The sequence below is a fragment of the Symphalangus syndactylus genome, chromosome 13, assembly GCF_028878055.3.
Source record: "Symphalangus syndactylus isolate Jambi chromosome 13, NHGRI_mSymSyn1-v2.1_pri, whole genome shotgun sequence".
In the NCBI taxonomy this organism is placed as follows: domain Eukaryota; kingdom Metazoa; phylum Chordata; class Mammalia; order Primates; family Hylobatidae; genus Symphalangus; species Symphalangus syndactylus.
Genome location: NC_072435.2, coordinates 107,386,912 through 107,400,302, shown reverse-complemented (window position 1 = coordinate 107,400,302; position 13,391 = coordinate 107,386,912). Strand labels below are relative to the sequence as shown.

General features: G+C 51.3%; 1 protein-coding gene across 3 annotated transcripts in view; it reads right to left on the bottom strand.

The window, feature by feature from the left end:
• The window catches only part of ALDH2 (aldehyde dehydrogenase 2 family member), a 38,787-nt gene extending 26,631 nt beyond the window's left edge, over positions 1-12,156 (bottom strand). For 2 of the 3 annotated variants that reach the window (XM_063614488.1, XM_055238718.2), the window contains exon 1: positions 11,947-12,123. In XM_063614488.1, coding sequence (XP_063470558.1) covers positions 11,947-12,060 — 114 coding nt within the window. In that variant the 5' untranslated portion in view covers positions 12,061-12,123. Of the gene's footprint in view, positions 1-11,946 lie in introns of all 3 variants that reach the window. The other variant, XM_055238717.2, reaches the window with a different exon arrangement.
• Positions 12,157-13,391: the final 1,235 nt, after the last annotated feature.

Here is a 13,391-nt window from a genome sequence, read left to right as displayed (position 1 = left end):
CAGTCACTCAGCAAATACTTAATGAACACCTGCAATGGGCCAGGCACAGTTCTAGGGCTGAGGACACAGTAGAGCCAAAAGCCAACAAAGACCATGCTCTCGTGGTGCCCAGGAAATAAAGAGGCAATCAAACATGGAAGACCACCTCAGACTGTACAGATGAAGGTGAAGGGAAGAACAGGATCCAGAGAAGGTGACTAAGGTGGGGAGTAGAGAACTCCAGCCGTGGTGGTAGGGGCAGGTCGCCCTGAGGAGCAGACATTTGACTGAGTCCTGAATGATGAAATGGAGGGGTCCACAGGAAGAGCCGGAGGACCAGCAGTCCAGGCTATGGAATAGCAAGTGCAAAGGCCCCAGGGCAGGAATAAGTCTGTTAGATTTGAGAAAAAGCAAAGGTGGCCAGAATTACTGGTGAACCAGAAAGGAAGTGACAAAAAACGGGGTCAGGGAGGAGGGCGGGTCCCAGGACGGTTCCGCCTCTATAATGTAATTCAGACCAGGCCATCACCCAACCAAGCCACATCTGGGGGAAAGACTTCCTTCCTCATGAGGCCAATGTCAGAGAGCTAAAGCCCCTCCATTTGCTCAGAAGAAGGGTCCTGGCCGGGCGCAGTGGCTCAAGCCTGTAATCCTAGCACTTTGGGAGGCCGAGGTGGGCGGATCACGAGGTCAGGAGTTCGAGACCATCCTGGCCAACATAGTGAAACCCTGTCTCTACTAAAAATACAAAAAAATTAGCAGGGCGTGGTGGCGGGCGCCTGTAGTCCCAGCTACTCGGGAGGCTGAGGCAGGAGAATGGTGTGAACCCGGGAGGCGGAGCTTGCAGTGAGCCGAGATGGTGCCACTGCACTCCAGCCTGGGGGACAGAGCCAGACTCTGACTCAAAAAAAAAAAAAAAAAAAAAAAAGAAGGGTCCTTACCTATTACCTAAAGTCACCTATTAAAGTGCAAGGCTGCGCGCGGTGCTCGTGCCTGTAATCCTAGCACTTTGGGAGGCTGGGGTGGGCGGATCACCTTAGGTTCGGAGTTTGAGACCAGTCTGGCCAACACGGTGAAACCCCATCTCTACTAAAAATACAAAAAATTAGCCAGGTGTGGTGGCGGGCGCCTGTAGTCCCAGCTACTCGGGAGGCTGAGGCAGGAGAATCGCTAGAACCCGGGAGGCAGAGGTTGCAGTGAACCAAGATCATGCCATTGCACTCCAGCCTGGGCAACAAGAGTGAAACTCCGTCTCAAAAAATAAAAATAAAAATAAAAACATAAATAAAGTGCCAGAGTTTGCCCTCTGCTTTCCAGGCTCTGGGCGATGGTCTTGGGGAGTGCAGAGAAGACATCTCCTAGCAAGCTGTTTCTTTTGGGCTTGGTAAACCAGTCTCCTGGCAGGGTCCATTGTCACCTCGCCAGTGCTGGGGCAAAGGCTACAGGTGACATGAAGGCAAAGACATCTGCCTCTCTGCCTGCCTTCCTTGGGGGTCCCTTTGGCTCCAGCATCCCTGCATGTCCTGGCCCTGGCCTAGAACTCCAGTGAGACATCCGTGGTCACTCTGGGCCAGAGTGTTGGACCATAAAGAATACTGAGCTGCCAAGCAAAGCCTGGAGCAAGGCTCACAACAGGGCTGGGGAGGGGTGGCCAGGCTCACTGGTCAAAAGGAGACATTTGGCCTGGCACAGTGGCTCACACCTGTAGTCCCAGCACTTTCGGAGGCCAAGGCGTGACAATTGCTTGAGCTGAGGAATTTGAGACTAACCTGAGTAACATAGTGAGACCTCTATCTCCACAAAAAATGAAAAATTAGCCAAGTGTGGTAGCGTGCGCCTGTAGTCCCAGCTACTTAGGAGGCTGAGATGGAAGGATCACTTGCTTGAGGCTGGGAGATTGAGGCTGCAGTGAGCCATGATCACACCACTGCCTCCAGCCTGGGTGACAGAGCAAGACCCTGTCTCAAAAAAAAAAAAAAAAAAACACAAAAAGGAGCAGAGGTTCAAGACAAGAATCTGGGTGGCCGGGCGCAGTGGCTCACGCCTGTAATCCCAACACTTTGGGAGGCCAAGCGGGGAGGATTGCTTGAGCTCAGGAATTCGAAACCAACATGGGTAACATAATGAGACCCTCTCTCCTCAAAAAATGAAAAATTAGCCAGGTGTGGTTGTGTGCCTATAGTCCCAGCTACTCAGGAGGCTGAGGTGGGAGGACCACTTGAGCCTGGGAGGTTGAGGCTGCAGTGAGCCGTGATTGCACCACTGCACTCCAGCCTGGGTGACAGAAAAAGACTCTTGAAAAAAAAAAAGAATCTGGACGAATATGGGCTTTTTTTTTTTTTTCCTGAGACGGAGTCTCATTCTGTCGCCCAGGCTGGAGTGCAGTGGCACAATCTCAGCTCACTGCAAGCTCCACCTCCCAGGTTCACACCATTCTCCTGCCTCAGCCTCCCAAGTAGCTGGGACTATAGGCGCCTGCCACCACGCCCGGCTAATTTTTCTGTATTTTTAGTAGAGACGGGGTTTCACCGAGTTAGCCAGGATGGTCTCAATCTCCTGACCTTGTGATCCGCCCGTCTCGTCCTCCCAAAGTGCTGGGATTACAGGCGTGACGGACTTTTTTTTTTTTTTTTTTAGACAAAGTCTGGCTCCTTTCCCCCAGGCTGGAGTGCAATGGAGTGATCCTGGCTCACTGCAACCTCTGCTTCTCAGGTTCAAGCGATTCTCCTGCCTCAGCCTCCCGAGTAGCTGGGATTACAGGTGCCTGCTACCATGCCCAGCTAATTTTTGTATTACTAGTAGAGATGGGGTTTCACCATGTTGTCCAGGCTGGTCTTGAACTCCTGACCTCAAGTGATCCATCTGCCTTGGCCTCCCAAAGTGCTGGGATTACAGGCGTGAGCCACCGCACCTGGACGAATATGGGCTCTTTTGCTCCTGATTTTGTCACATGGGACAAGGACCTCACCTGTGTCTTTGTTTCCTCATCTGTAGGGTGGGAATCACCCTAGAGCCCCCTTTATAAAGCTGTTTGAGGGTCTGAAGTCTCTGTGCCAAGCATGGTGTGAATGCCCAATGCCGTGACGAGGCAGGGTGGAAACAGAGTACCCCAGGAAGGAGTTGCTCAGGTAAGGGCCTAGCAGGAATCATGTTCCTAGGCTGAAATTTGTTCCACATAATCTCTATGGTGGAATCCGCAGCTGTGCACCCACAGGAAAGGCTCTTGGCACCAGAGAAAAACATGGGTAAACATTAACTGAGGTTCTGGAGGCCTGCTTGTGTGGTTTCATATTAGTTAGTCAATCGTTAATTTTTAGGGAAATGGCACCCTTCTCTCTTTCCACGGGAGGGCTGGGTCATTTCCATTGTGGGGACAGGTGTGGCAACAAAGAGCTCAGGTTCAAAGCCAGGAGACTGCCAGACGTAAGTTCAAGTTGGACTATGCCGTGCCTGGGCAGCAGGCCCTGGTGTTTACTCCCCGACTCTGAAAGTCAGCTCATCCTCGAGGTGCCCATGGAGGAGAAGGGAGTTCCCGGGTCTGCCTGCTGGAAGATGGGGGCTCACAGGTGTGGGGGGCGGGCAGGCAGCCTGCAGCCACTGGGTGAGCATCCTTCTCTCCTTCCCCCTGCAGCACAGGCTCAGGGTTCATGCCTCACACACAACTGCCTCGCAGCAAAGCACTTGGGTCAGCAGGGTTAGGAGAGTACAGAGAAGCACCAGGCTGGGCTGGGTGGAAGTTGGTCTGGTTGGCCTTGTACTATCCCCAAGCTTCTCCTTCCTCCCCCACCCAGGGAGGAAGTCCACTCAGCCCTCTGCGTGTCATGGACATGGCTAACATTCCCTAGCTACCCCTCAAGAAGCAGCCCCGCACCAGCGGTTCTGTGTACTTGGATTGTTCTCATTTAAACCTCATAGCAAACCTAGGAGGTGAACTTCATCCTCTCCAGTTCACAGCAGAGGATGCTGGGCACAGAAGAGTCCAGCCACTTGGCTCTAGGTCACACAGCAGCAAAGGCAGAGCCAGGATTTGAAGCCAGGTCTTTGGGACTCCAAGGCCTGTGTTTTTTCCTCAGTTCTTCCAACTCCAACCTCCAGCCATAGCCCAGGTCTGCCTTCAAGGAGGTTGGAATTCTGATTCCCGAATCTCCATCTTTATGGTTTACTTACTGACTCAACACAGGTTGATTTCAAATTTTGATTCTGAGCCAGGCACAGTAGCTTATCCCTGTAATCCCAGCACTTTGGGAGGCCAAGGCAGGTGGATCATTTGAGGTCAGGTGTTCGAGACCAGCCTGGACAACATGTTGAAACCCCGTCTCTACTGAAAATACAAAAATTAGTTGGGCGTGGTATCACTTGCCTGTAATCCCAGCTACTCGACAGGCTGAGGCAGGAGAATTGCTTGAACCTAGGAGATGGAGGTTGCAGTGAGCCAAGATTGCACAACTGTACTCCAGCCTGGGCAATAGAGTCTCAAAAAAAAAAAAAAAAATTTATTCTGCATGTTGTAAAAAGCACCAACCTCAAAGCCAAACAGATCTGGTTTTGAATTTTTTTTAAAGGTGGGTTTTATATTTTTTGTAGAGATGGGCTTTCACCACGTTGGCCAGGCTGGTCCCAAACTTCTGTGCTCAAGTGATCCTCCTGCCTCGGACTCCCAAAGTGCTGGGATTACAGCTGTGAGCCACCATGCCCGGCCTGGGTTTGAATTCTGACTCCATCCCTCACAGATTTGACCCTGGGCAAATCCCTTCACTTCCCAGATGCCTCATCGAATACTTCTGGGGGCCGATGTGAAGGTTAAATGCAATAACGAGTGTACAGTTCCTAAGCTAGGACCTTGCCCGCAGGGGGTCCTGCAGTGTTCTAGATCCTGCAGGTCTCGTAGCTTAAAGATTCTTAGGAGCGAGGGCCAGGTATATACTCTTTATGTTGTTCCCTGCACCAAAGCATACTAAATTGCCCTGGATTTTAAACTTTATTTTGCAAAGATCAGGAAGTAGGAAGGGGAGAGGTGGGCCAGTCTGGCTAAAATCTCACCAGCCCCACCCCTTCCTCGCTGGGCTGGCCCCTCTGATTTAGATTAGGATCCTGGAAAGACCACTCCCTAGCATGTTTGCCTTTCAAAGCCTAGAATGTTCTCAGTCACCCTTCACCCTTGAATCAGGCTGCACTTTCAACAACCCATCCTCCCTTCTCCACTGATAAGATATACCTGGGTCTGCCGAGTAGGACCCTGGAAACTTCCTCTGGTTTACATTTCCCATTTCCCTTCTCCTAGAGCCAGACTCAGTGGCCTCCCTCCCCGGTGGGGGACTGGGTAGGAACTGTTCTCACACTGAGTCTCTGCCAAAGTTCTGCTTCAAGTGAGGAGCAGTTCCCCTGAATAAACACCAGGGCAGACTCTGGGCCAAATGCTTTATAACCTCCTGACCCGAAACCCGAAGCTCGACTTACACAACACACTTAACCCGGACGCTCTTGGGTGGGGCGGGGTGGGGGGGTGTCCTAGCTCCCACTTCCTCTTTATAGTTTCCAGAAGCAGAGTGATGTCTGGAGTTGACACTTTCAATCTAGACTGTTGGCAAAACATAAAGATTTTCTATCAAAAAACTCTAATTCCTACATATTTTAATAAATACGTCTCACTTTGTTTTGTAAAAGTTGGATTCATTCACCCACGCATTCCATAAGCTTTCACTTACAGCCCTGGCCACTCCAGCACAGGGAGTCCAACAGCCAAGTCCTGGCTTCTGGGAGCTGAAGTCTTGGTGAGGAGAGGGCGCGGTAAACAAGCAAAACCAAGCAAGTGAGAAGCGGAAGGAGGCTTGGCCAGCTGAGGAGTCTGAAGGGTGACTGCTAGGAAGAGCCTGGGGACAGGAGGAACTGAATGGGCCGATATGGCTGCAGGGTGTAGGTGAGGGGAGAGCGGGGGGCTTGCGATTCTACCCGCTGTGTGCCAGGATCTGCACTTGATGCTGGGAGGACCCAGGAGACCAGAGAACCGGGACACTGCCGTGTCCTTTCTAAGTGGGGGTAATAGACTTGCTATTTGCTAACTTGCTTTTCTCAGTTTCTCTTGAACATTATTCCACAGGCAGCTCTGCCTCATGTTAAGCCACACAGCATTCCTCAGCACGGTCAGGCCATGGTTTATTTAACGATTTCCTACAAATGCACTTTCAGGACAGTGATCACCATCCCAGCGACAGCTGCGGCGAACCCTTTCACATGCGTTTTTGCAAACATGGGGCAGATTACAGTGTAGAAATTAGAACTACTGAGTTAGAGGGTAACAGGATCCTTCTTCACCTTGGATATCTTGTTCTCCATGCCAGGCAGAGACTTAGTGGTGATTGTGGTGGTCGAGGGACTCAGAAGCTGGGGCAGGGTCAGTGCCCAGAGCAGGACAACTGGACCTTGGGGGCGGAGGCCAGACCAAGGCCAGGAGAGAATGAAATTCTGGCCACCACCCCGAGACCTCATGACAATGGGTGGTTATCATCTGCCCAGGGTCTCCAGTGAAAGGCTAAACTGTGTTCAGTAGTTCTGATTTAAGGAGGCAAGACACATTCTAGAAAGATTTCAGTTCAAGCTTTGATGCATGAAAGAACTGGGCATGTTACCTAGGAAATCCCCGTCCCTGGAACACCGTATTTTCCCAAAGAGTGCAGCCTGGGATGATCCCAACGGCATGTGCTCTTTCACTTGCTAATCTGCGGTTAGGTGATTATGTCCGATGGAAAGCAGATGCCATTGCTTGTATTATAAGATTCCAGGGAGTAAAGTTCAAGACAAACACGGAATGCCACACACATTCTCTCTTCCCCACACATCATCCAGAACCCCAGGTTAGTTGGGGATCAAGGCAAGGGGCAGCCATCTCCCCAGGCTTGCTCGGGACACTCCCAAACCAAGACTAACCCAGGCAGACGACGCCAGCCCTCCGCCCCACTCCCCCACCCCAGGACCTTTTTTCACCACTTCAAAGATGGGAGGTTCGATTCTACTCTGGACTATTGCCAGACAGGCACAGTTTCAACTTGTCGTTCTGCTTACGGTTTGGCAACCTCTATCTTGCTGCAATGGACTTTCCCTGGGCCAATTTCACCACTCCCTATGCGTCTCCACGTTCCCACTCTTTTAAACTTCCAAATACTTTGCAATAAGGCCCTTTTGAGTAGAAATACTGGGTTCCCATTAAGCAACCCTTTACCTCACTTCTGGAGCACAAAACTGTAAATGTGGTTTCGTAAATGGCAATCATTCATTATTCAATAAATATTTACCCAACAGTGATCCTATGCCAAGGTGCTAGGTGCCAGGAATGCAAAAGTGAACAATACAAACATGGCTCCTCCTCTCTGATTTTAAAATTCTATTCATTTGTCCCTTAAATGTTTATTAATACATTCTTATGGTCTGATCATTAGTCAGGGAGGTCAAGTTCATATTAAGTTATAAGTTTGAAAGTGGGCTTCAAATTCTGCCCTGCCTAACCTTCACACACATGCCCTTAGTTACACTTAATGTGAACTTGACCTCCCTGAGCCTCAGTTTCCTCACCTGCAAGACGGGACAGCAATACTACCAGGCTTATAGAGTTGCGGGTAGGATGAAGGGTGAAATGCAGGTAGAAGTCCTCAGTAGAGGGCCTGATGGAAAATAGGTGATGAATAATCATGATTACTGGAGGAGGGGATACATACACTTGTCCACACATGTACATTCTCAACTCAACTTTACCTCAGGAACATAAACATTATTATAGCCCCGTCACCTGAAACTCAAGTGTGTCCCACAGATTCTGGGCAGGCAGGAATTACGGAATGCCCATTTGTGTTCTCTGATTAAAAACATGGGCAGGGCGTGGTGGCTTACGCCTGTAATCCCCTGCACTTTGGGAGGCCGAGAGGCAAGCGGATCACGAAGTCAGGAGATTGAGACCATCCTGGCTAACATGGTGAAACCCTGTCTCTACTAAAAATACAAAAAAAATTAGCCAGGCATGGTGGCGGGCGCCTGTAGTCCCAAGCTACTCGGGAGGCTGCGGCAGGAGAATGGCATGAATCCGCGAGGCAGAGTTTGCAGTGAGCCGAGATCACGCCACTGCACTCCAGCCTGGGCGACATAGCAAGACTCCATCTCAAACAAAACAAAACAAAACAAAACAAAACAAAACAAAAAAAACCCATGTTATTAGAAGCAGAGGTAACCAAGGTGGGGCCCAGTGACACCCCCAGACTCTCTGGGTTGCCAAATCTATTTCTTTTTTTTTTGAGACGGAGTTTCACTCATTTCCCAGGCTGGAGTGCAATGGCGCGATCTTAGCTCACCACAACCTCCACCTCCCGGGTTCAAGCGTTTCTCCTGTCTCAGCCTCCCAGGTAGCTAGGATTACAGGCACATGCCACCACACCGGCTAATTTTTGTATTTTTAGTAGAGACGGGGTTTCATCATATTGGTCAGGCTGGTCTCGAACTCCTGACCTGAGGTGATTCGCCCACCTCGGCCTCCCAAAGTGCTGGGATTACAGGCATGAGCCACCACGCCCAGCCTGCCTAAATCTATTTCTTTTTTTTTTTTTTTTTTTTTTTGAGACGGAGTCTCACTCTGTCGCTAGGCCTCACTCTCATGCCAAGACGTGAGCCGCCATGCCTGGCCACCTAAATCTATTTCTATAGAGGCTCTTAAAACTCCTAGCTGGACGTGGTGGCCCATGCCTGTAATCCCAGTGCCTCTAGTGGCTGAAGCAGGAGGATCGCTTCAGCCCAAGAGTTTGAGGTTGCAGTGAGTTAAGATCATGCCACTGCACTCCAGCCTGGGCAACAGAGCAAGACCCTGTCCCAAAAAAAAAAACCCCAAAAAAAAGAGGCTGGGCGTGGTGGCTCACACCTGTAATCCCAGCACTATGGGAGGCCAAGGCAGGTGGATCACAAGGTCAGGAGTTTGAGACTAGCCTGGCCAACATGGTGAAACCCCAACTCTACTAAAAATACAAAATTAGCTGGGCATGGTGGCGGCACCCGTAATCCCAGCTACTCAGGAGGCTGAGGCAGGAGAATCGCTTGAACCTGGGAGGCGGAGGTTGCAGTGAGCCGTGATCGTGCCACTGCACTCCAGCCTGGGTGACAGAGTGAGACTCCATCTCAAAAACAAAAACAAAAACAAAGAAAACTCCTAAAGAAATCATTAACCTGTACAATCAACAGGGAGATTCAGTCAGCACGAAGTCACTCCAAAACACAGGTTTTGGCTCATTCTGTAAGAATCTCCCAGGCAAACAAGAAAAAGCAAATTTCTGCTTCAGATACACTGTTAACAGTGATTATCTGCAGGGGTGGCACATCAGGGGACCATTATATTTTTTCTTTTTTCTTTTAATATCTGCTCATGGGGTATTAAGTTTTTGTTGTTGTTGTTGTTGCTTTTTTTTGAGGCAGAGTTTCGCTCTGTTGCCCAGGCTGGAGTGCAGTGGCACGATCTCAGCTCACACTAACCTCCGCCTCCCAGGTTCAAGCAATTCTCCTGCCTCAGCCTCCCGAGTAGCTGGAATTACAGGCACCGGCCACCACGCCTGGCTAATTTTTATATTTTTAGTAGAGACGGGGTTTCACCATGTTGGCCAGGCTCTTCTCGAACTCCTGACCTTAGGTGATCCGCCCGCCTTGGCCTCCCAAAGTGCTGGGATTACAGGTGTGAGCCACCACACACGGCCTTTTTTTATTTTTGGGGGGAGTTTTTTTTTCAGACAAAGTCTCACTCTGTCGCCCGGGCTGGAGTACAGTGGTGTGATCTTGGCTCACTGCAACCTCTGCCTCCCGGGTTAAAGTGATTCTCATGCCTCAGCCTCTGGAGTAGCTAGGATTACAAGTGTGGGCCAGCAGGCCTAGCTAATTTTTATTTTTAGCAGAGTTGGGGTTTCACCATGTTGGTAAGGCTGGTCTCGAACTCCTGTGCTCAAGCAATCTGCCCGCCTCAGCCTCCCAAAGTGCTGAGATTACAGGCGTGGGCCACCGTGCCTGGCCAATTTTTAAAGAAATCAAACATTTAAATGAAGCCAGTGTCCTCGTTCATCACTAGCTTTATCCTGTCCTGCCTGTCCCCTATCCTGTCCTGCCCACTCAGGCAGTAAACACCCTCACACCAAGGAGAATTTTCCTTCCAGCACATTCTTACATACTTTTTATGGAGATTTGTCTATCTACATGCAATATAAAGTTTTGTTTTGTACAGTTTTCATGGTTTCATATGGTGTAGAGTGCCAGACATTTTTCCTCCTTGACATAATGTTTTTGAGATACATTATTCGTACAGGTTGAGCCAATGATTTGTAACTGCTACATGCAGAGGATTATTCCCTCCTATAACTGTAACATAGGTGTTCATCTATTTCCCAATGGAGCTCAAGCTGGCTTATTTCCTAAGCTTTTACTGACATAAAAGAAGTTGCAATGAACATTTCTGTACGGTGCCTATGTATACTTGCAGGGTTGCCCAGGATGGAGTGCAGTGGCAAGATCAAAGCTCACTGAAGCCTTGAACTCCTTGGCTCAAGCAATCCTCCTGCCTCAGCCTCCCAAGTAGCTGGGACTACAGGCGCTCACCACCATGTCCAGCTAATTTTTTTAAGTTTTTGTAGAGATGGGGTTTGGCTATGTTGCCCAGGCTGGTCTTGAACTCCTGGGGTTAAGCAATCTTCCCACCTTGGCCTCCGAAAGTGCTGGGATTACAGCTGTGAGCCACCACACCTAGCCTTAATTGCCTGTCAGTTCTGTCTTTAGTTCAGTGCTTCACGCCTGTACTCCCAGCACTTTGGGAGGCCAAGGAGGGAAGATTGCTCCTGGTTAGGGGCTTACTCCTGGAAGTTCAGCTGTGAACCCCGGCTATGCCACTGACTTTGGTCTTTAGGTGAGTCACTAAACCTCTTTGTGACTCAGTCTCTTCATCTATAAAATGGAGAATTACAGTCCCTACCTACTGAGGCTGTTGTAAAAATTACCTTAAATTGCAAAACAGGTAGACACTTAGAACAGTGCCAGGCACAAAGGCTGTGCAGAGAGGACAGGAGCTGTGATTAACTATGAAGTGACTGGTTGATGAGGGCCTGTGTGAACCTCACCCTCAGAGCCCTTTTCCATTTATAGGAGAAAAAGCTTAAGTCAGAGAAGGCAGCCAACATGCACTGGCACAAACAAAACAAACTCTTTCATAACCAGTTTCAGCCTCTGTGAAGTCTAGAACTTTAACCGAACTCAAAGATCAAAAGAAAAAATATTCCAAAGTATTACTGATTGAGCAATCAATAAATGGACCACGGGAATCGGTTTTATCTTGGAAAGCTCCTCCTTGGTTTGGTCGAAGCCGGCGTTGGAAGCCGCGGACACCCCTTGCGGTCGGCTGCCTGGGGCCGAAGGTCCTCCAGGATTCCCTACTCCCAGCAATGGAAGCAGCCGAGCGCCCACTGGCGTGGCCTCGCCTGTGGTGAACTGGAGAACGTGGCTGCAAATCACCTCTTTCCTGGTTTTTCCTTTTGAACTCTTTGGATGACGGCATGAGTCAGGGGGTAAAGGGGATGACTAAGGGAAAGACAGAAAAGTTCCAGCAAAGAGAGACTTGGCCGCGTCTTCTGAGTGGGTGAGTATGGGGACCCTGCGGAGACCCGAAAGCCAAGGACCATGGGGAGAACGGAACCCCCAGAGTTGGCGCTGGAAAACAGACCGAGGCTGGGCGAAGACGGAGAGGGGGCCCAAGTCACGGGGAAATGGGACGGGGACTGTCAGAGGCGGAGAAGGGGCTAAAATGCTTGCAGGAGAGGAAGGGGCAGATGTGCTTCCAGGTCAGCCTCTGCAAACTCCTCGAGCCCCAGATGGGTACACTGGGGCCCACGGCGGCGCGGGGCCTTCCTAGGGGCCTGCGGGGACTCGGGCCGGAGAACAAAGAGCGAGCCTGGCCGGTGGGCTCACCTGATTGCAGAAGACCTCGGGCTGCTGGTTGGGGACAGGCACGGCCTGAGTGGCGGCGGCTGACAAGAGGCGGCGGCCCAGGCGGGGTCCGAAGAGGGCGGCAGCGCGCAACATCGCGGCGGGCTAGCGGACAGCGAGCGGACCGAGTGCGGAGCTAGGGGCTCAGGGTCACTGAGCCGACCCCGCCCCCGCCCCCGCCCCGCGCTGCCGCCAATGGGGCGGGCCGGGGGCGGGGCCGCCTCTCCCCATCCTCGGGCTTTGGCGCGCAGCTGATGCAGGCGGAGCGGGTGGCGATAGGTACCCCTCCCCAGCCCGTGGCTGCCTCCCGGCTCGCGCGACGCCTCCGCGCCCGCCACCGCCCTCCGCCTGTGCGGAAAGACCGGACTCCGCGAACGCAGCTCGCCTTGGTTGAGCCCCCAATGTGTGCCTTTGACCCCAATGTGAACAGGCCCGAGCCAGGGCGACCCTGACCTCCCCGGCTGATGCTCCAGGGGAAGAGACCGGCCGTAAACCCAAAAGCGAGATCATTTCGGAGGTGAAGGAGATGAACGAGGTGACATGGATGGGGCAGACGGCACTGCTTTTATAAGTACCACGGTCAGGAAATGACAAGTGAGACCTGAATGATGTCAGGGAACAGCAAGGGCAAAGGCCAGGAGATGGGACCGCCTGGCACGTGTTAGAGAAATGGAAAGAATGAAGGGAGCCCAATTAACAAGGGGAGAGAGGCGGCCAGGGCCAGGGCAGGGAGGGTCTTGGAAGCAGTGGTTCAGAGTTTAGAACAGGATGATTTGCATGATTCGCTTTTTTTTTTTTTGAGACGGAGTCTCGCTCTGTCGCCCAGGCTGGAGTGCAGTGGCACGATCTCGGCTCACTACAAGCTCTGCCTCCGGGTTCACACCATTCTCCTGCCTCAGCCTCCCGAGTAACTGGGACTACAGGCACCCGCCACCACGCCCGGCTAATTTTTTGTATTTTCAGTAGAGACAGGGTTTCACCATGTTAGCCAGGATGGTCTCGATCTCCTGACCTCGTGATCCGCCTGCCTCGGCCTCCCAAAGTGCTGGGATTACAGGAGTGAGCCGCCGCGCCTGGCGGTGGGAGTCTGATTTCAACACCAGATTCCACCAAAGTCGCCCTAGGGGCTCAGCACCATTCCACACAAACCAGAGGAAGAAAAGGCATGGAGGGTGGCCCATGGGAGGTTTCCGTGGTCTGAGCCTGCTCGCCTGGCTAGATTTCAATCACACAACCATGCCTCCATGCAAAAGAGTCTGGGAAATGAGTGGCCCTGTGTGCCAGGAAGAAGGGAAATAGGTTTGGAGATCAGCTGCAGAGATAATCTGATAAGCAAGACTCCCTTCCTTCTCTGAATTCAGCCATGCAAGCCCCACTTCCCCTTCCCAAGGGCAGCTTGCGTTTTTTTTGTTTTTTTTTTAGATGGA